Source organism: Mytilus galloprovincialis, chromosome 9 (genome assembly GCF_965363235.1).
Source record: "Mytilus galloprovincialis chromosome 9, xbMytGall1.hap1.1, whole genome shotgun sequence".
In the NCBI taxonomy this organism is placed as follows: domain Eukaryota; kingdom Metazoa; phylum Mollusca; class Bivalvia; order Mytilida; family Mytilidae; genus Mytilus; species Mytilus galloprovincialis.
The window spans coordinates 76,198,851-76,213,450 of record NC_134846.1 but is presented as its reverse complement, the minus strand read 5'-3'; the positions used below and the strand labels follow the sequence as shown (position 1 = coordinate 76,213,450).

Here is a 14,600-nt window from a genome sequence, read left to right as displayed (position 1 = left end):
AAGCTAATGCAAACTTTAAATTACAATCGTCAAGTGTTGTTGACTTCAATTGTTACCACGGAAACAGATATAATCCATAGCAACATTCACTCTGAAATTGCATAAATAGAAACTTATGTAAAAAAATAAATAAATAGAGGGTGTTTATTTTCAAATTGGAATATGACTGCTTTGCTTCACTTACAGTCTATTCTGTTTATTTCATAAGGTTCAACAAATGTAATATGTAATGTAATATTATGGTTGGAAGGTTTGAAAAGTGGGGGGGGGGGGGGTAGGTTTATTTTTTAAAGATATACATGTAGATTCTTGAAAAGATTATGTTTGGTCGGAGAGCCTGATTATAAATAGAATCATTTTTTTTTTCAGAAATTTTATATATACAAGATCGATTATCTATAACTTGGGTTTAGCTTCAGAGGTTTGTAAAGGTATATTGCAGTTCGCTTGTCAGGGTTTTTGATTTTTTTTGTCAGATTTTCGGAAACCTCAGGTTTTATTCATTTGAATACCAAAAAAAAAATTGCATTGACCCCCATTTATCTTTTTATAAATCTTTTACATGTATAATGATATTAAGCAATCTGTAAAAGTCTTATAAAATTCAAATTATTCTTTGATAGTTTTGAGAATGTAGAGAATGTAAACTTGTCAATGAAATAGCTATGAAAAGTCAAGAGAATATTTTCCAGCCAAAATTTCAATGGCTAATATCTCGAAATCAAGCACATTGATCTCTATATTTTTTTACTCTTTTGATTCCTTTATTAATCCCCTATCGATATTCACTTATATTTAAATTGAAAGATCCAAAATAATGTCATACAATTGTGAAACTCCAAGTCAAATGGACAAATTTATCTTTCTGCTTTAAAATGAATTTTTAATAAGGAAACATTTTTTTTTTGGAATCTCAGAATATGATCAAGATTCTTTGATAGAAAGTCATTGAATTTTTATTTCAATATAATGAAGTATTTTTAAGATGCTTGGATAGTAATTTAAATAGAGAGAACATAATTTTATTAATAAAACATCTCCATTCTATATATATTTCTTGCCAACCTACTTTACACAAACGAGAGCTTACTTTGGTAGTATATTTATATTGGGTTATACAGCAGCTATATTAGCAGGGTTGATGTTTTGGTTTTCCGTATAACCGCAATTTACTCAATTTTCTTTGTAATATATATATATATATACTAGTAGTAACAAGGATATCGTTTCTGGGGGGCCTTTATAGTTTGTTGTTCATGCAGTGTAAGCTAATGCTCCGTGTTGAAAACCGTACTTTGGCCTATGATGGTTTACTTTTAGGAATAGTGAATTAGATAAAGAGTTTTCTTATTGGCATTCATACCACATTTTCTTATATTATTCTGCTCATTATTGAAGTCAATGATATATGATCTAATTATTCAATGATTTTACTTTGCAATGACTACAATAGTGATACATTTTAATATATATATACAGCCTCCTCTATTAATAACAACTGTTTCCTTTGAATCTTAAATAAGAAATAAGATAAAACAAAGGTTTGCATTATTTCGCAAAGGTTTGCATTGTAACGCAAACATTGGAAGAAAAATTTTTAAAAATGTGTGGCGCTAATACGTTTCCGTAGATTTTAAGAAAGGTAGTGCATATGTTAGTTTAGAATCAATGCTCACCCATTACATTAAGAATTGAAAAATCGTAATGTACAGCTGCTAGAGTTGAGGATGAGTGTCATTTTTCAATCGAATGCTCACTTCATAATAATTTGAGGGAGGAACTCTTTCAGCACATTTCTAGCACATCTCGATGTTAACACAAGAAAACTTGACTATTATGGAGGATGCTGACGATTGTATTGTTAAAAAATAGTTCTTTTGAATTATGTAGTACATGTCTTCATACTGACTGTTATTTGAAAAATATGGTTGGGTTTTTTTCTATTTTGTTTTGGCTCAGATTGTGACTGAGGCTTATGGTGCTATAAAGATAATTATATCATATTATTATTGTTGTAAAGTCTTTATGTTGTTCCAATCATTATACCGCCGCTTCAAAAAAGTGTGGTATACTGTTTTTCCTCTGTCCGTCTGTCCGTCCTTCCAACCGTCCAGTTCACCCCTCCGTCCCATGAATATTTTCGTTGAATTTTTTCATGAACTACATTACAAGGATTTCTGAAAGGTTTATTGAAGTCGGCTATATCGTGTGATAAGTTTTCCGATTCATCACTCAACCACTTCCTGTTTAACGAACACTTTTCACATAACAGCCAAGTTAAAAAAAATTGTCATATTTTTCTGAAGAACTACAATTTAATACAAAGATTTCTGAAAATTGGTATCGGGGTTTATATTAGTCAGCTATACTGTGTGATGCTTTTTCAAATTCAAAACTCAACAACGAAATATTTGGGCGAGGTATCATCAGTAGTTTGCACCATCATTGGTTGTTTATATGCTCTTTATAGACCCTTTAATTTGGAAAAATGAAATATTCTGTTCTGTTTTATTCTATATACAGATTTCGAATTGAATATACAGAAAGTATTCGAACTACCTAAGCCTGATGTTATATATACGGAGTTATTTCTTTAAAAACATGTTTTTATATCTAATAATACACACAGACATTTTTTTAATCCTGTTACCCTTATGCTTGACTTGATAAGTGTGGATTGTGGGAGTATTGGGCTGTCGGAACAATGGATTGTCGGACTATTGGGTTGTTGTACTAATGGGTTGTCAGACTAATTGGCTGTTGGACTAATGTGCTGTTGGACCAATAGGTTTTCGGACTAATGGGTTGTCCGACTAATGGGCTGTCGGACTAATGGACTGTCGGACCAATGGGCTGTCGGAATAATCACATGTAAGCTATATGGCCTGGTTAACTAATGAAATTTATCAAAATTTACCATTTGATCTTAGGAGAACCTTTCTGGAGCCCTCTTTTCGTCATACATACACTACTATATTGTTCGACTTTCATATAGATTTTTTTTTTCTTTTCTGTTAATTTAAAAAAGAAGATGTGGTATAATTGTTAATGAGACGGTTACATGCCATTATTCCGAAAAGATAAAAAAAAAAATCTACATGAAAGTAGAAAAATATAGTAGTGTATGTAGATTTTTCTTTAGTTAACCAGGCCATATAAGGCAAATTATACAGTTAACAGTGACACCAAAAAAAATCAAACTTGATCTCTGTGTATACATGTTTCATAAGATTTGATTGAGGTAAACAAAAATTATAAAATATACACCAACTTTGTGACAACTATTAATGTACTGACGAACATGAGTTAAACCTACTACAACTCCTCCCCGCCCCCAAAAAATAAAAAATTGCGGCACGAAAGTGTTTGTTTTAGTTTTTGCCCTTGTACCTTGAATCGATCAAATGTGTGCATAAAGAGTGGGACATTGGAAATTTACTTTTTTTTATTTCACATGGGACACTTAAGTCTTGTATTCATGAATGTTTACAACTTGTTGGGACTAGAAAACATTGATAATTACAAAGAACAATAAGAATGGTATGTACTGCGCTGTTTCTAGTGTTGCAGTTAATTGAATGTGTGGAATTTGTATTCAAATTATTACTGTTATTAATCTTGTATTGATGCAGACATTCTCAGCTTAGTGGTTCCATTCCAAATCTCGGGATTAATGCAGTCTTTTGTAAAGGTTACAGAGACAAATACAGAAAATAAGGGCGTAATTCATGTAAAGGTTAAAAAAAACGTTGAGAATAGCAAAACAATTTTTTTGAAGATTAATCCTAAAAAATAATACTTCTATTTACCGGTTTACTATCTTAAAGGAGAGGAGGGGGATTTCAGAAGGATAAGAAGTGTGCTTCAGCTGAATCCCCCTCCCAAACACACACACAACAAGATATTAAGTTATCGGAATCTAGAACTTGTGAGATATATGTAGAACGACGCATAGTAAGGAATGATTCCTTATTGATAAAATTATATTGCTTGATAATTCTGATTTGATAGTTTTGTCGGTAATAGCATAATTATTTTACCGGGATTAGCACAATTCCAACCTAGCAGATGTATTCTATTTGTCTATCTCGGAGATCATGAATTTCATTTGCGGGATAGTAGTACAACAAAGCAGTTATTAATGATATGTTAATATCTACATGTATATATTAAGAGGATTCCATTATACTGGACTTCCGATATTAGCTATCACCCATTGCCTATTATATTTTTTTTTAAATCACCATCAACTTAAAATGTGTTCAATTTGCCTGTCCCTCTTTATCCACCCGTCCATCACACTTCAGTTTCAGTTTAGAAATGCTTTGACCAAATGATTCTATTATTGGTTTGTTAATATTATGTTACGGGTCAATTTTGTGATTCATGCTGGTGGAATAACATCTCAGACGGATGTGTGCCATAAGAAATTAAGAATTTTCTTACGTTTGTTAGGGCCATATATATCTTGCCTTTCCATAAGCCAGGTTGGCCCGGCTTTTGCAATCCCATGAAGTTCATCACCTGTGAACCTTAAACCAGATGCTCCACAGAGCACAGCTTTATACGACCGCAGAGTTCGAATCCTGAACAGTATGGACACAACATTAAAGCTTGATACAACTCTGAATTTGGATTGCGAATACTTGACACAACATAGTTTTCTGACACAGAATGAATGTGGTCTAAGAACTTAAACTTACCTATTATGGTCCAATATCCCAATTCTAAATACATGGTTAGATTCTTCATATCAAAGAACCCCAAGAATTCATTTTTTGTTAAAATCAAAGTAAGTTTAATTTTGGACCCTTTGGACCTTAATGTAGACCAATTTGAAAACGGGACCAAAAATTAAGAATCTGCATTCACAGTTCAGATTCGGCATACTAGTATTTTAGAACCCCAATTATTCAAGTTTAATTTTGACCCTTTTGGTCCCTAATTACTAAACTGTTGGGACCAAAACTCCCAAAATCAATCCTAACCTTCCTTCATGGTCATAAACCTTGTGTTAAAATTTCATAGATTTCTATTTACTTATACTGAAGTTATTGTGTGAAAATCAAGAAAAATGTATAAATGGGCCCTTTTTTGGCCCCTAATTCCTAAACTATTGGGACCAAAACTCTCAAAATCAATCCCAACCTTCTTTTTGTGGTAAATAACCGTGTGTATAAATGTCATAGATTTCTATTAACTTAAACTAAAGTTAAAGTTCGAAAACCAATGTTTCTTCGGACGACGAAACGCAGTTATCTTTTCAAGTATCTACTTGTATGCAACATTTAAACAAATCAACTTATACCCCAGCCCCCCCCCCCCCCCCCCCCCCCAACCCTAATGTTTCATGACATATTACATTTATTGAACAATCTGAAGAAAAAATCCCAGACAAGACTGTGAGTGAAGCAAAGACTTAAGTCATATTCCAATTTGAACGCTTTATTTATATGTTTTTTGTACATAAATTTCTATTTATGCAGTTTTTTAGTGGATGATGCTATGGATAATGTCTTTCCGTGGTAACAATTGAAGTCAACAACACTAAACGATTGTTATTTAAAGTTTTCATTAGCTTTTATGTATTTTTCTTATCGGTTATGAAAAATTCAGGACATTTAAGCTCTTAAACTGCAATATTCTGCAAATGAAAACTCCGTTTCCAAGGAAAAAATCGGTTGCTATGGTGATAAAACTAAAAAAAATCCCACACATTTGTCTATCAAATTTGGTAAAGTAGTATCCAAACTTCATAACTACAGTGCTAACTATTCTGTACACATTTGCACTTTTCTGAAAAACACCAGAGAATATGTGGTAATTCAGCAAAAATCCCAATTTCAGAAAAGTTGAAAATATGCATTTTTTCCCAAAATATAACAAAAAAAATACAAATTTGGTTGACATGCAATCTTCACTAAAATGAAGCTTAAACCAAGTTCTATCAATGTTACATATGAAAATTAATGAAAAATGCATGATTGTATTCATAATCAGGCTCTGAAATGTGGTGATTTAGCTGATTTTTAAAAGATTTTTCAACGCTTAACAACCAAAAAATTGTGTGTCCGTTACCATGGCAACCACTCATATTTTCCCACTCAAAATTATTTTTTGAGCGTTTTTCACTCATTGTTTCTACTAGGCCAAATGTAGATAAAATCTGAAACCCCCCATGTATCACATGTATATGGCACACTGCCTGGTTCTTATAAAGAGCTGTACTTAATATGTTTTAAAATACAAGAAAAGTTAGTTCTCCACAATTTTACAAAAATGTTTTCTGATTTTCTAATGTTACTATTTGTTAAACAAAAAATCAGTGTTATTCGTTATTTTTATAAGTGACTATTTATTTTTAAATGATCTTTATTTTGACAATGTAACTTTTTAGAGCCCTTTTCCAAAAGGAGAAGTGTATATCGGCCATGTTGATGGAGGGTATGGGGTGACGATGGGGGCAAAGGATGTGAGGTCGAGTATGGTGTACGTGTTTACTCTCAATACTCCAGACAGAGACTTTATACTTAGTGCTGATACCAGGGAAGATATGGACCAATGGATAAATGCATTCAAAGAAATACAAACAACAGAACCAACATCCCAGGATTTAAGACGTAAGTTTATAGATTATATGATTTTGTTTTTGTCACTGCTTTGTATAACGGAAGAATTGTATATAGTTTGTGTTTTGTGAATTAATATCACCACTTATATCTCACTGTGTTATTGTATATGTAGTAATAAGATGTTTTGCTTGCTATAGTGTTTCAATTATTTGTATAAATACCTCTGTATATGTATTTGATAAATCTGATTTAAAATTTTTTTAAATTAAGTGACCTTTTACTGAAATTAAATGATTTTAATAGGTAAATGGAATTTCTCAAACAAACAGACGAAAAAAATAAATAAACAAAAGATGTTTTAAACCTTCTAAATGTAAATCTTAAGTTAATTTTTATGTGAGGTGTTGATCTTCAATAGTGAAAGTGAAGTGAAAAAGTTAATAAATTAGTTGATTAATTACAGAGAAAAAGATGTATGATCAAACTTTAGCCATGAGAAAATAGGAGGTATAATACCCATACTCAATATATAGCTAATTATGCATTCCCCTATTTAATGCATTTATTTATAAATCTTCACATACGACACGACACAATCTATGTTTGCTTGGCAGATCACTTGTTTTATGCATTGTTAATGTCTTTGCTTTATCATTAAATTTTCAAAAAATATTGGTGCAAAAAAGTTAATATAATTGTACATCACCTTATTTTCAAAAATGGTAAAGACAGTTGGCAATTTAACATTTGTTGATTGTAATTTGCCATGCTTTCAAGGAACTGCTCAGAAATCACTTATAAAACAAATGGGAAATTGTATTATGTTAATAGCCTATACACTTTTATTCATCTAAATTGCATTTATTTGCCCAATTAGAATTTAATAAGGCAGTCTTTGTTAAAGGTTAGTAGTTCTTAAAAAATCTTTGAGAAAAAATAGCAAACAATTCCTTTTAAAGAATGTTTCACAGATTAAATCCATGACATTTTTATACAAATATAATGATTGTTTGCTAACTTGATGTCCAGTCCAGTGGCAAATATTTCATGCATGTTCAGGTAAATAATAAATAAACAATACATGCATTATTGGTACTAAAAATAGCAGGTAATTAAAAAGAGGGACGAGAGGGACGAAAGATACCAGAGGGACAGTCAAACACAAAAATCGAAAATAAACTGACAACGCCATGGCTAAAAATGAAAAGGACAAACAAACAACAATAGTACACATGACACAACATAGAAATACTAAAGAATAAACAACACGAACCCCACCAAAAACTTGGGGTGATCTCAGGTGCTCCGGAAGAGTAAGATGCACACTTAACATGCAGACAACATAACCATGGGTCATTCTGTACAGGGGGTCTTGTATTTATAATCCAACACAACTACTCTATAATCCCGCCACATGAGTATTGGTGCCGGACTAGGAAAGTCCAGGTAACCTCATTTATGTAACCCGAGTGTCACATGGGTCTGATTAATTAGAAAAGAAGATGTGGTATAAACATCAATAAGACAACAACAAAGTAATGCAATTAATTAAAGTGGAAAACATAATAGAAGCTAACAAAATGAGTTATTGATTGATGGAGGAACCTGTTGTAATATATAATCAAATGGTACAGGTAAGTGTGAGAAAATTGCCAAGAAGTATAGTGTTTTACTATGAAAATAGTAAAACAGAATTTAATTGAATGCATCCATACAATAAATATTGATGATAAGATTTTAATGAATATGCATGAAATACTATACTATACTAACATGTTAAAACCGTCTGTTTTATGTATATAAGTATGCAAAAGAAATAACCATCACACTCCACTCGTTTTAACACCACTCTTACTGAAAATTGCTATGTTAAATACTAACACAAATATAAGCTTTTTAATAAATTAACATTAATTTTAGCAGTATTTAAATCGTCATCTATGTTTTGTCCATGCATTTTCATTGATTAGAAGTAATGAATGATGTGATATGTTACTTGTAAATGCTGATATTCCTGAATAAGCTTCAATTTTGATGTTACTGCTATTGAAACCATGTGATATGTTACTTGCATAAATTGGTATCTCTGATTAAGCTTAAATTGTTGCGTTACTGCCTTTGCCTCCTGTCAATGATGTATAGACTGAAACAAAACCTTACATGCTTTTCCAATGATTGAAATGTTTATACTGTATCTGTGTTACAGGTGCCCTCTGTTACACTTAGTTGTAAATGGATCTTTTCAAATTTTTTTAATACTTCCAAAAGAAAAAGAAAAATCCTGCTGGAAGTCATGTGCATGTTTTTTTTACACATTTAACTTTAGTACCAAGGTAATCAAATTCATCATTTTTAGCATCTCTCAGATTTTTTTTGTCAATTTTTCACATTAACAAATGCATGCAATATTTTGTGATTTAACAGTGATGTTCCATCCAAAAGCTATCCCAGCAATCCTTTCTTTTTTTAAGTTTCGTTAATTTAATGTGATTAATCTAAAGTCTGCTTTTGCTGACCAAATTTAAGTTTTGTTTGTTACACTTGTACATAATTCCTAGTATTAACAATAAATGTTATTAAATATTAAACCTATACGTGATATGTTTTTCTCTTAGTACTGTTCTTTTAACTTGATTAATTTAGAATAACTGCATGTTTTTACTTATTTTTGTTTTGTTTTGCAGTGTTACGAATGCTGAACAATAACTCGTGAAAGAGAGTCAGCTTTACAAAAGACAATTAAGTCAATAAGATAAACCTTTATGTATAATAATGTGTTCATTATATAAGTCCATTTGTACAAAGTGTCATCTTTTTGTTAACAGTATATTTATTTTATGTTTGTTTTTGTTGTTACAAAAGATGTTTTGAGAACCCATACTTTATACTGAACCTCGTTATTGAACCTATAATATATTTAAAATGAACGAAGGAACATGGTTTAATTTGAATTGTCTCCCCTTGTTCATATAAAATCTCAACCAAACATGATCATGTTCCATTCCTCATAACAACTTCATATATGTCTGATAGGTCTAATACTTAGGTGAGGTATAAAATATGTAGCTTTTCCAGATGCATTTATATGTAGTTTTGTACTGCTTTTAAAAATACCATTTGAAGGTCATTATCTGACTAAATATAGAAGACTTCAGGGATAGAGACAGTTTAGAATTTTTTTTTTTATAATAGATGTTTATTTTAAAATTTGACAAAGTGCAAAATACTGCTTTGTTGACAACAGCTAATTGTGACTAACTTCCTGAAAAGCAGACAGCATATGGTTTATTTCAATTTTGGTATATAAGCTTTTGCAATTGTTTGCATGGTTATATCTAATGAGTTCTTATTGCATGTATTTGATTGATACGTCATAGGCGAATCCGGGGGGCCCGGGCCTCCCCCTTTCGTGGAAAAAATTTGGTTGATTATATAGGGAATCACTTAAGCAATGACTGGAACGCCCCCCTCCCTTAGGTCATTCAGCAGGCACCCCTTATGAAAAGTTCTGGATCTGCCACTGTATGTGTTCTGTAACACTAGATTTCAAATGGTGCCAAAGAACATCTGACAGTCGGACTAAATAAATTGTTCAATTTTACCACAGAAATAAGTTGCCAGGAATAAGTTATAGTTGTGACAATCCTTTAACAGATAATCAATCTTCAATGGTATTTTCAATGCAGTTTAAAAGGTGGGAGTAAGATAAATATCATCTTTATGTTGCAAAAACATCTGGAAAAAAACCTGAGCCATTTGTTTGATTACAGGACAAATCTGTAAATTGGCTGAGAACTTTCTGTATGAAAATTTGTTGATAATGTTAAATTTATATAATATATTGTATACTTGTAAAACTATTTATGAGAAATTGAACTGTTTCATCAGAAAAAATGACTGAAGAATTCAAATAAATTCATTGAAATCACAGTAATACATATTAAGAGTACGCAATCATGAAGTTTCTTGTAGACAATTTTTACTACTTTTAAAAAACAAAAAATGCATACTTGTTTATTTACCAGACTGAGTTCTTAAGCTTTAAGACCTTAAAATCTCATTTTAATGTGATAGTTTGTTATATAATGAAAACATTGTTTATATAAATATACAATTTTGTTATCTCCCCTTTCAAACTGTACGGTACTGATTGAAAAAATCATCGTCAAAATATAAAAAGCTGCAGAAACTATTAAAATGATTAACAGACATTAAAACTACAAATGTCATGGTAAATGGTCAGTTTTATACTTAAATTTAAATCATATTACCAAATGAGAATAATAGAAGACTATCTACTCTCAAACTTTTTCACATGTTATCAGATTGATAATTGTTATGCTTAAATTTCTGTCTGTGTCTTTATGTATGTTTATATGATGTGAAAAATTGTGTAATTTGTCTTTTTTCCAAGGCTTGAAATCTCTTATTTAGTATAAAAGGGCATTGACAAATTTGCAATCAATATCTGTTGAATGTGTATTGTCCCTTCTGAATGTAAACATTTGAGTATTTATAAAATTTTTGATAATTTTAAAACCAAAGTATGGTTAGCAACCAGACAATAGCAAGTCAGAGATTGTTGGAAATTTTGAACCATGCCATCTGGAATTAAATCATATCTAATATACGCAAAATAAATCAAAAGGTTAAACTGTATACCTATGTTTTTTTTGTGATAGCAAACATATTCTGAACATTCATTTGACAATTAATATATGAAAATGTGTTGTTCATGAATAGGAAATGAATGTATTAATTTTGTTTTAAATGTAGTCAAACTTCAAAGTTAATTTGTGTACTGTAAATGTTAATCATTTTATTTGAAAGTCATTAAAACCTGTCAATACTGAGATAGGCAGAGACCTGCTGAGCACCTGTGTCAGATAAAACAGGTATAACTAGTTTACTTAGATTCAAAATAATCATAACACATGATCAAAATAAAATAAGATCTGTGGAAAAAAGATCTGTTAGGAAAGACAGCGAAATGGACCAGAGATTAATGATCTCAGTAAAGGTTTCTGAATTTTTGTAAACTTTTGTAAATTTCTGTAATTGATTATTAATAATAATTGATTTAAATTTGAATAAAAACTAGTCATCCCTATGCAAAAATACTTGATATAATTGCTTTTTTTATAAATTGGTTACAAATTGGTAACCCTTCAAGTTATTGTTGACATGTTTTTCAAATATGCAGAGTAAACATACAAATACAGTTACCAGTTTATTCATTATGACATACCACACTGAGAGATAATACATTTTATGCTAATGTATTTTTTATTGTTATAATTTTATATTGTACTCTGTAACCAAATTATTTTTTAAAGCCATATTTGATTGTCTTCCACTTTGATGATACATTCTAAGATTTTTACTGAATTTTTTTGTGAGCTATTTATAATGATCTCTCATGAACAGCATATACTTACAACATTCACTTGTTTTTTTTTATACATTATTTCTTTTTACTTGTTAAGGTTATATGATAACTACTTATTTTTTTACTACAGATTTGCCTCTGAGCTTGTTTCTTTTAACAATAAATAATAATTTAAAAAAAAATACAAATAAACAAATCCTTGGCTTTATATATGTCTGAAATAAAAAGGTGTCTAAAACTAAAATATAAAATTATGTAATCCAAATTGCAGTGGCAGTTCTGGGTCGGGGTTGGAACTTGGAACACCAATATGTTTGATGATCAATGCATTTGAATGAGGACATATATTTAGAAGCCCACTTTCTCCTGGGTTGGAACCTCTCTTTAAAAAACAGCTAGATCCACTACTGATATTTTGAAAGTTACATAATGCAATGTGTTTTTAATATTGTACAAACCATCTTTATGCTTAACCCCAAGGCCTACAGCCCAAGATCACTAAACAAAGTAAGAATGTTGAAGGGCTAGTCAAATTTTCTTTATAGAAGTTTTCGCAAGTCATACAAATTTAATTTAATTTTATAAAAGACTTGTTTTTGAGCTTCTGTGTCAAAAGTTGTATTGAAGATCAAGTAATTGCAGAGAAAAAGTTGTTGTAGTGGATTTGAAAACTTTATACCTGTGTTTGATATTCAGGTAAAAGTATAGCTGTCAGCTAGTAATACAGGTAGTAATTTTGTTGTTATTTCTGTTTAATGCAGATAGCATTGTTTTTCTTTTTAGAAGAGTTAAATTTGTAATGTAACTTTCTTAAACATGTATTAAAATTAGGTGCTACCAAATGATCAAACTGTACACAGTATATATATATATATCTACACAATTTTATAAATACATTTATAAAAAGATCAAATTATATATTTTATTGAACATTTTTGTAAATAAACAACATTCATTATCTGTAGTCTTGTGTTTTATAGCTTCCAATGCAATATGGGTTTTGCTCATTCATTGTAATGCTTTAAAGGCCCAACAGTTACCTATAGTTGCTAACTATTGGATCATTTGTTCTCTGGTGGTTGGTAATCCTTTCACATCTTCTTGTTTTTATATAGAAAGCATCAAAATATCTGTATGAACCTTGTTTGATATTTGGCATAATTATTGTTACTTGGCAATTGATTCTTAACAATACATAATTCCCTGGTCCTTCTGCTTGACTTATCATGTGACACATTGTTAGGATCTGAGAGATAAATTATTATCTTTATATTGAAACAATAGTGCACACACTGAAATGTCTTGCCTTCCATACTAACCATTGATTTTATGTTGATAGTCCAGGAATACAAATATAATTGATCTATTGCTTATAAGAAAAACAGAGCAAAGCACGAAACTGAGCAATGAACCGTGAAAATGATGTCATGGTCAAATAAAAATTAGGAGACGGACATGTACAATATAAAATATTTCCACATACCAAATAAAGTTGACATATTGCAGATAGTAATAGAAAAAAAGACCAAAACACCAAAAATGAACTTAGACCACTTAACAATGAAAAAAGGTTAGACATGTACACTTTACAGGTTGCACTTTGTAAATACAGCTGTTTCTCAAACCACGCCTCTTTTGGGGAAATTTAGAATATTCATAGATAATTGATTTTGTTTACGTACTGATTCCCAATTCTGATATGTAGGTTGCACCTCATAGAGACATAATTTGGGAATGTTACCAGTAAATATAGACGTGAATATTGTTTATATTGAAATCTGTGGTAACCCTACAGTAGAGGTAGGGGTAGTTAAGAAATTTATGGTTAGTTAAAACTCTTAGAAGTTTGGGGCCTATAAACGTTAAAATATGCCACACAGCTCTTATATTTTGACCTTTGTAAAAAATAATACATTTGTAGTGCATATTAACTTTCCATTCTAGGATAGGCTGATTTTCAAAACTTCATAATAAAGTGGTACAGTTTTAGTGGTAAAGGGAGTTCCTATGGGAAAATGAATTGTCAATATTTACAGAAATACAACCTACAATCATTCCATATACCAAATAAGTAGACTTATTGCTTATAGTATATGATATATGGACTTTACCATTTAAACTAAACCTTGTTCACTGATCCATGAAATGATGTTAAGGACCTTGCAAATATAGTAATCCTAAAACTCGTAATAAGAGAGAAATTAACATTACAATTTTTTTTTTCAATTACTCTCTAAACCATGAAAATGAGGTCAAGGGCAATGGACATATGACAGATAGAAACTTCATAATATCAGGCATCCATTATCTATTTACAAAGTTTGAAGCATCCAGGTCTACCACCTCCTAAAGAATAAAGCTTTAAAGAAGTAAGCTAATGAGGCAGCCTCTGGATCACTATCGCTATGTCAAGCTTTCTGCAACAGAAGTGGTAAAATTTTGCTGCTTTTCGATATCTTCCTCTTTTCCTCTTTATTCCTCTGTATGATGAGTTTTTGAACGTTTTGCAAATCTACCTCCTGTTTGACATTTGATGAGTTTTTGGGGAATGTTATACAGATACAGAAAGTATTACGCAACAATAATAAATAAACTCATCATAGATACCAGGACTATATATGCCAGACGCACGTTTTGCC

The 14,600-nt window shown here is 30.8% G+C and overlaps 1 protein-coding gene across 5 annotated transcripts in view; it reads left to right on the top strand.

Moving 5' to 3' along the window:
• The window catches only part of LOC143045973 (arf-GAP with dual PH domain-containing protein 1-like), a 37,240-nt gene extending 24,319 nt beyond the window's left edge, over positions 1–12,921 (top strand). For 4 of the 5 annotated variants that reach the window (XM_076218868.1, XM_076218867.1, XM_076218865.1 and 1 more), the window contains 3 exons: positions 6,398–6,620; positions 7,036–7,079; positions 9,257–12,921. In XM_076218868.1, the coding sequence (XP_076074983.1) occupies positions 6,398–6,620; positions 7,036–7,076 (264 nt within the window). In that variant the 3' untranslated portion in view covers positions 7,077–7,079; positions 9,257–12,921. The remainder of the gene's footprint in view (positions 1–6,397; positions 6,621–7,035; positions 7,080–9,256) is intronic. The other variant, XM_076218864.1, reaches the window with a different exon arrangement.
• Positions 12,922–14,600: the final 1,679 nt, after the last annotated feature.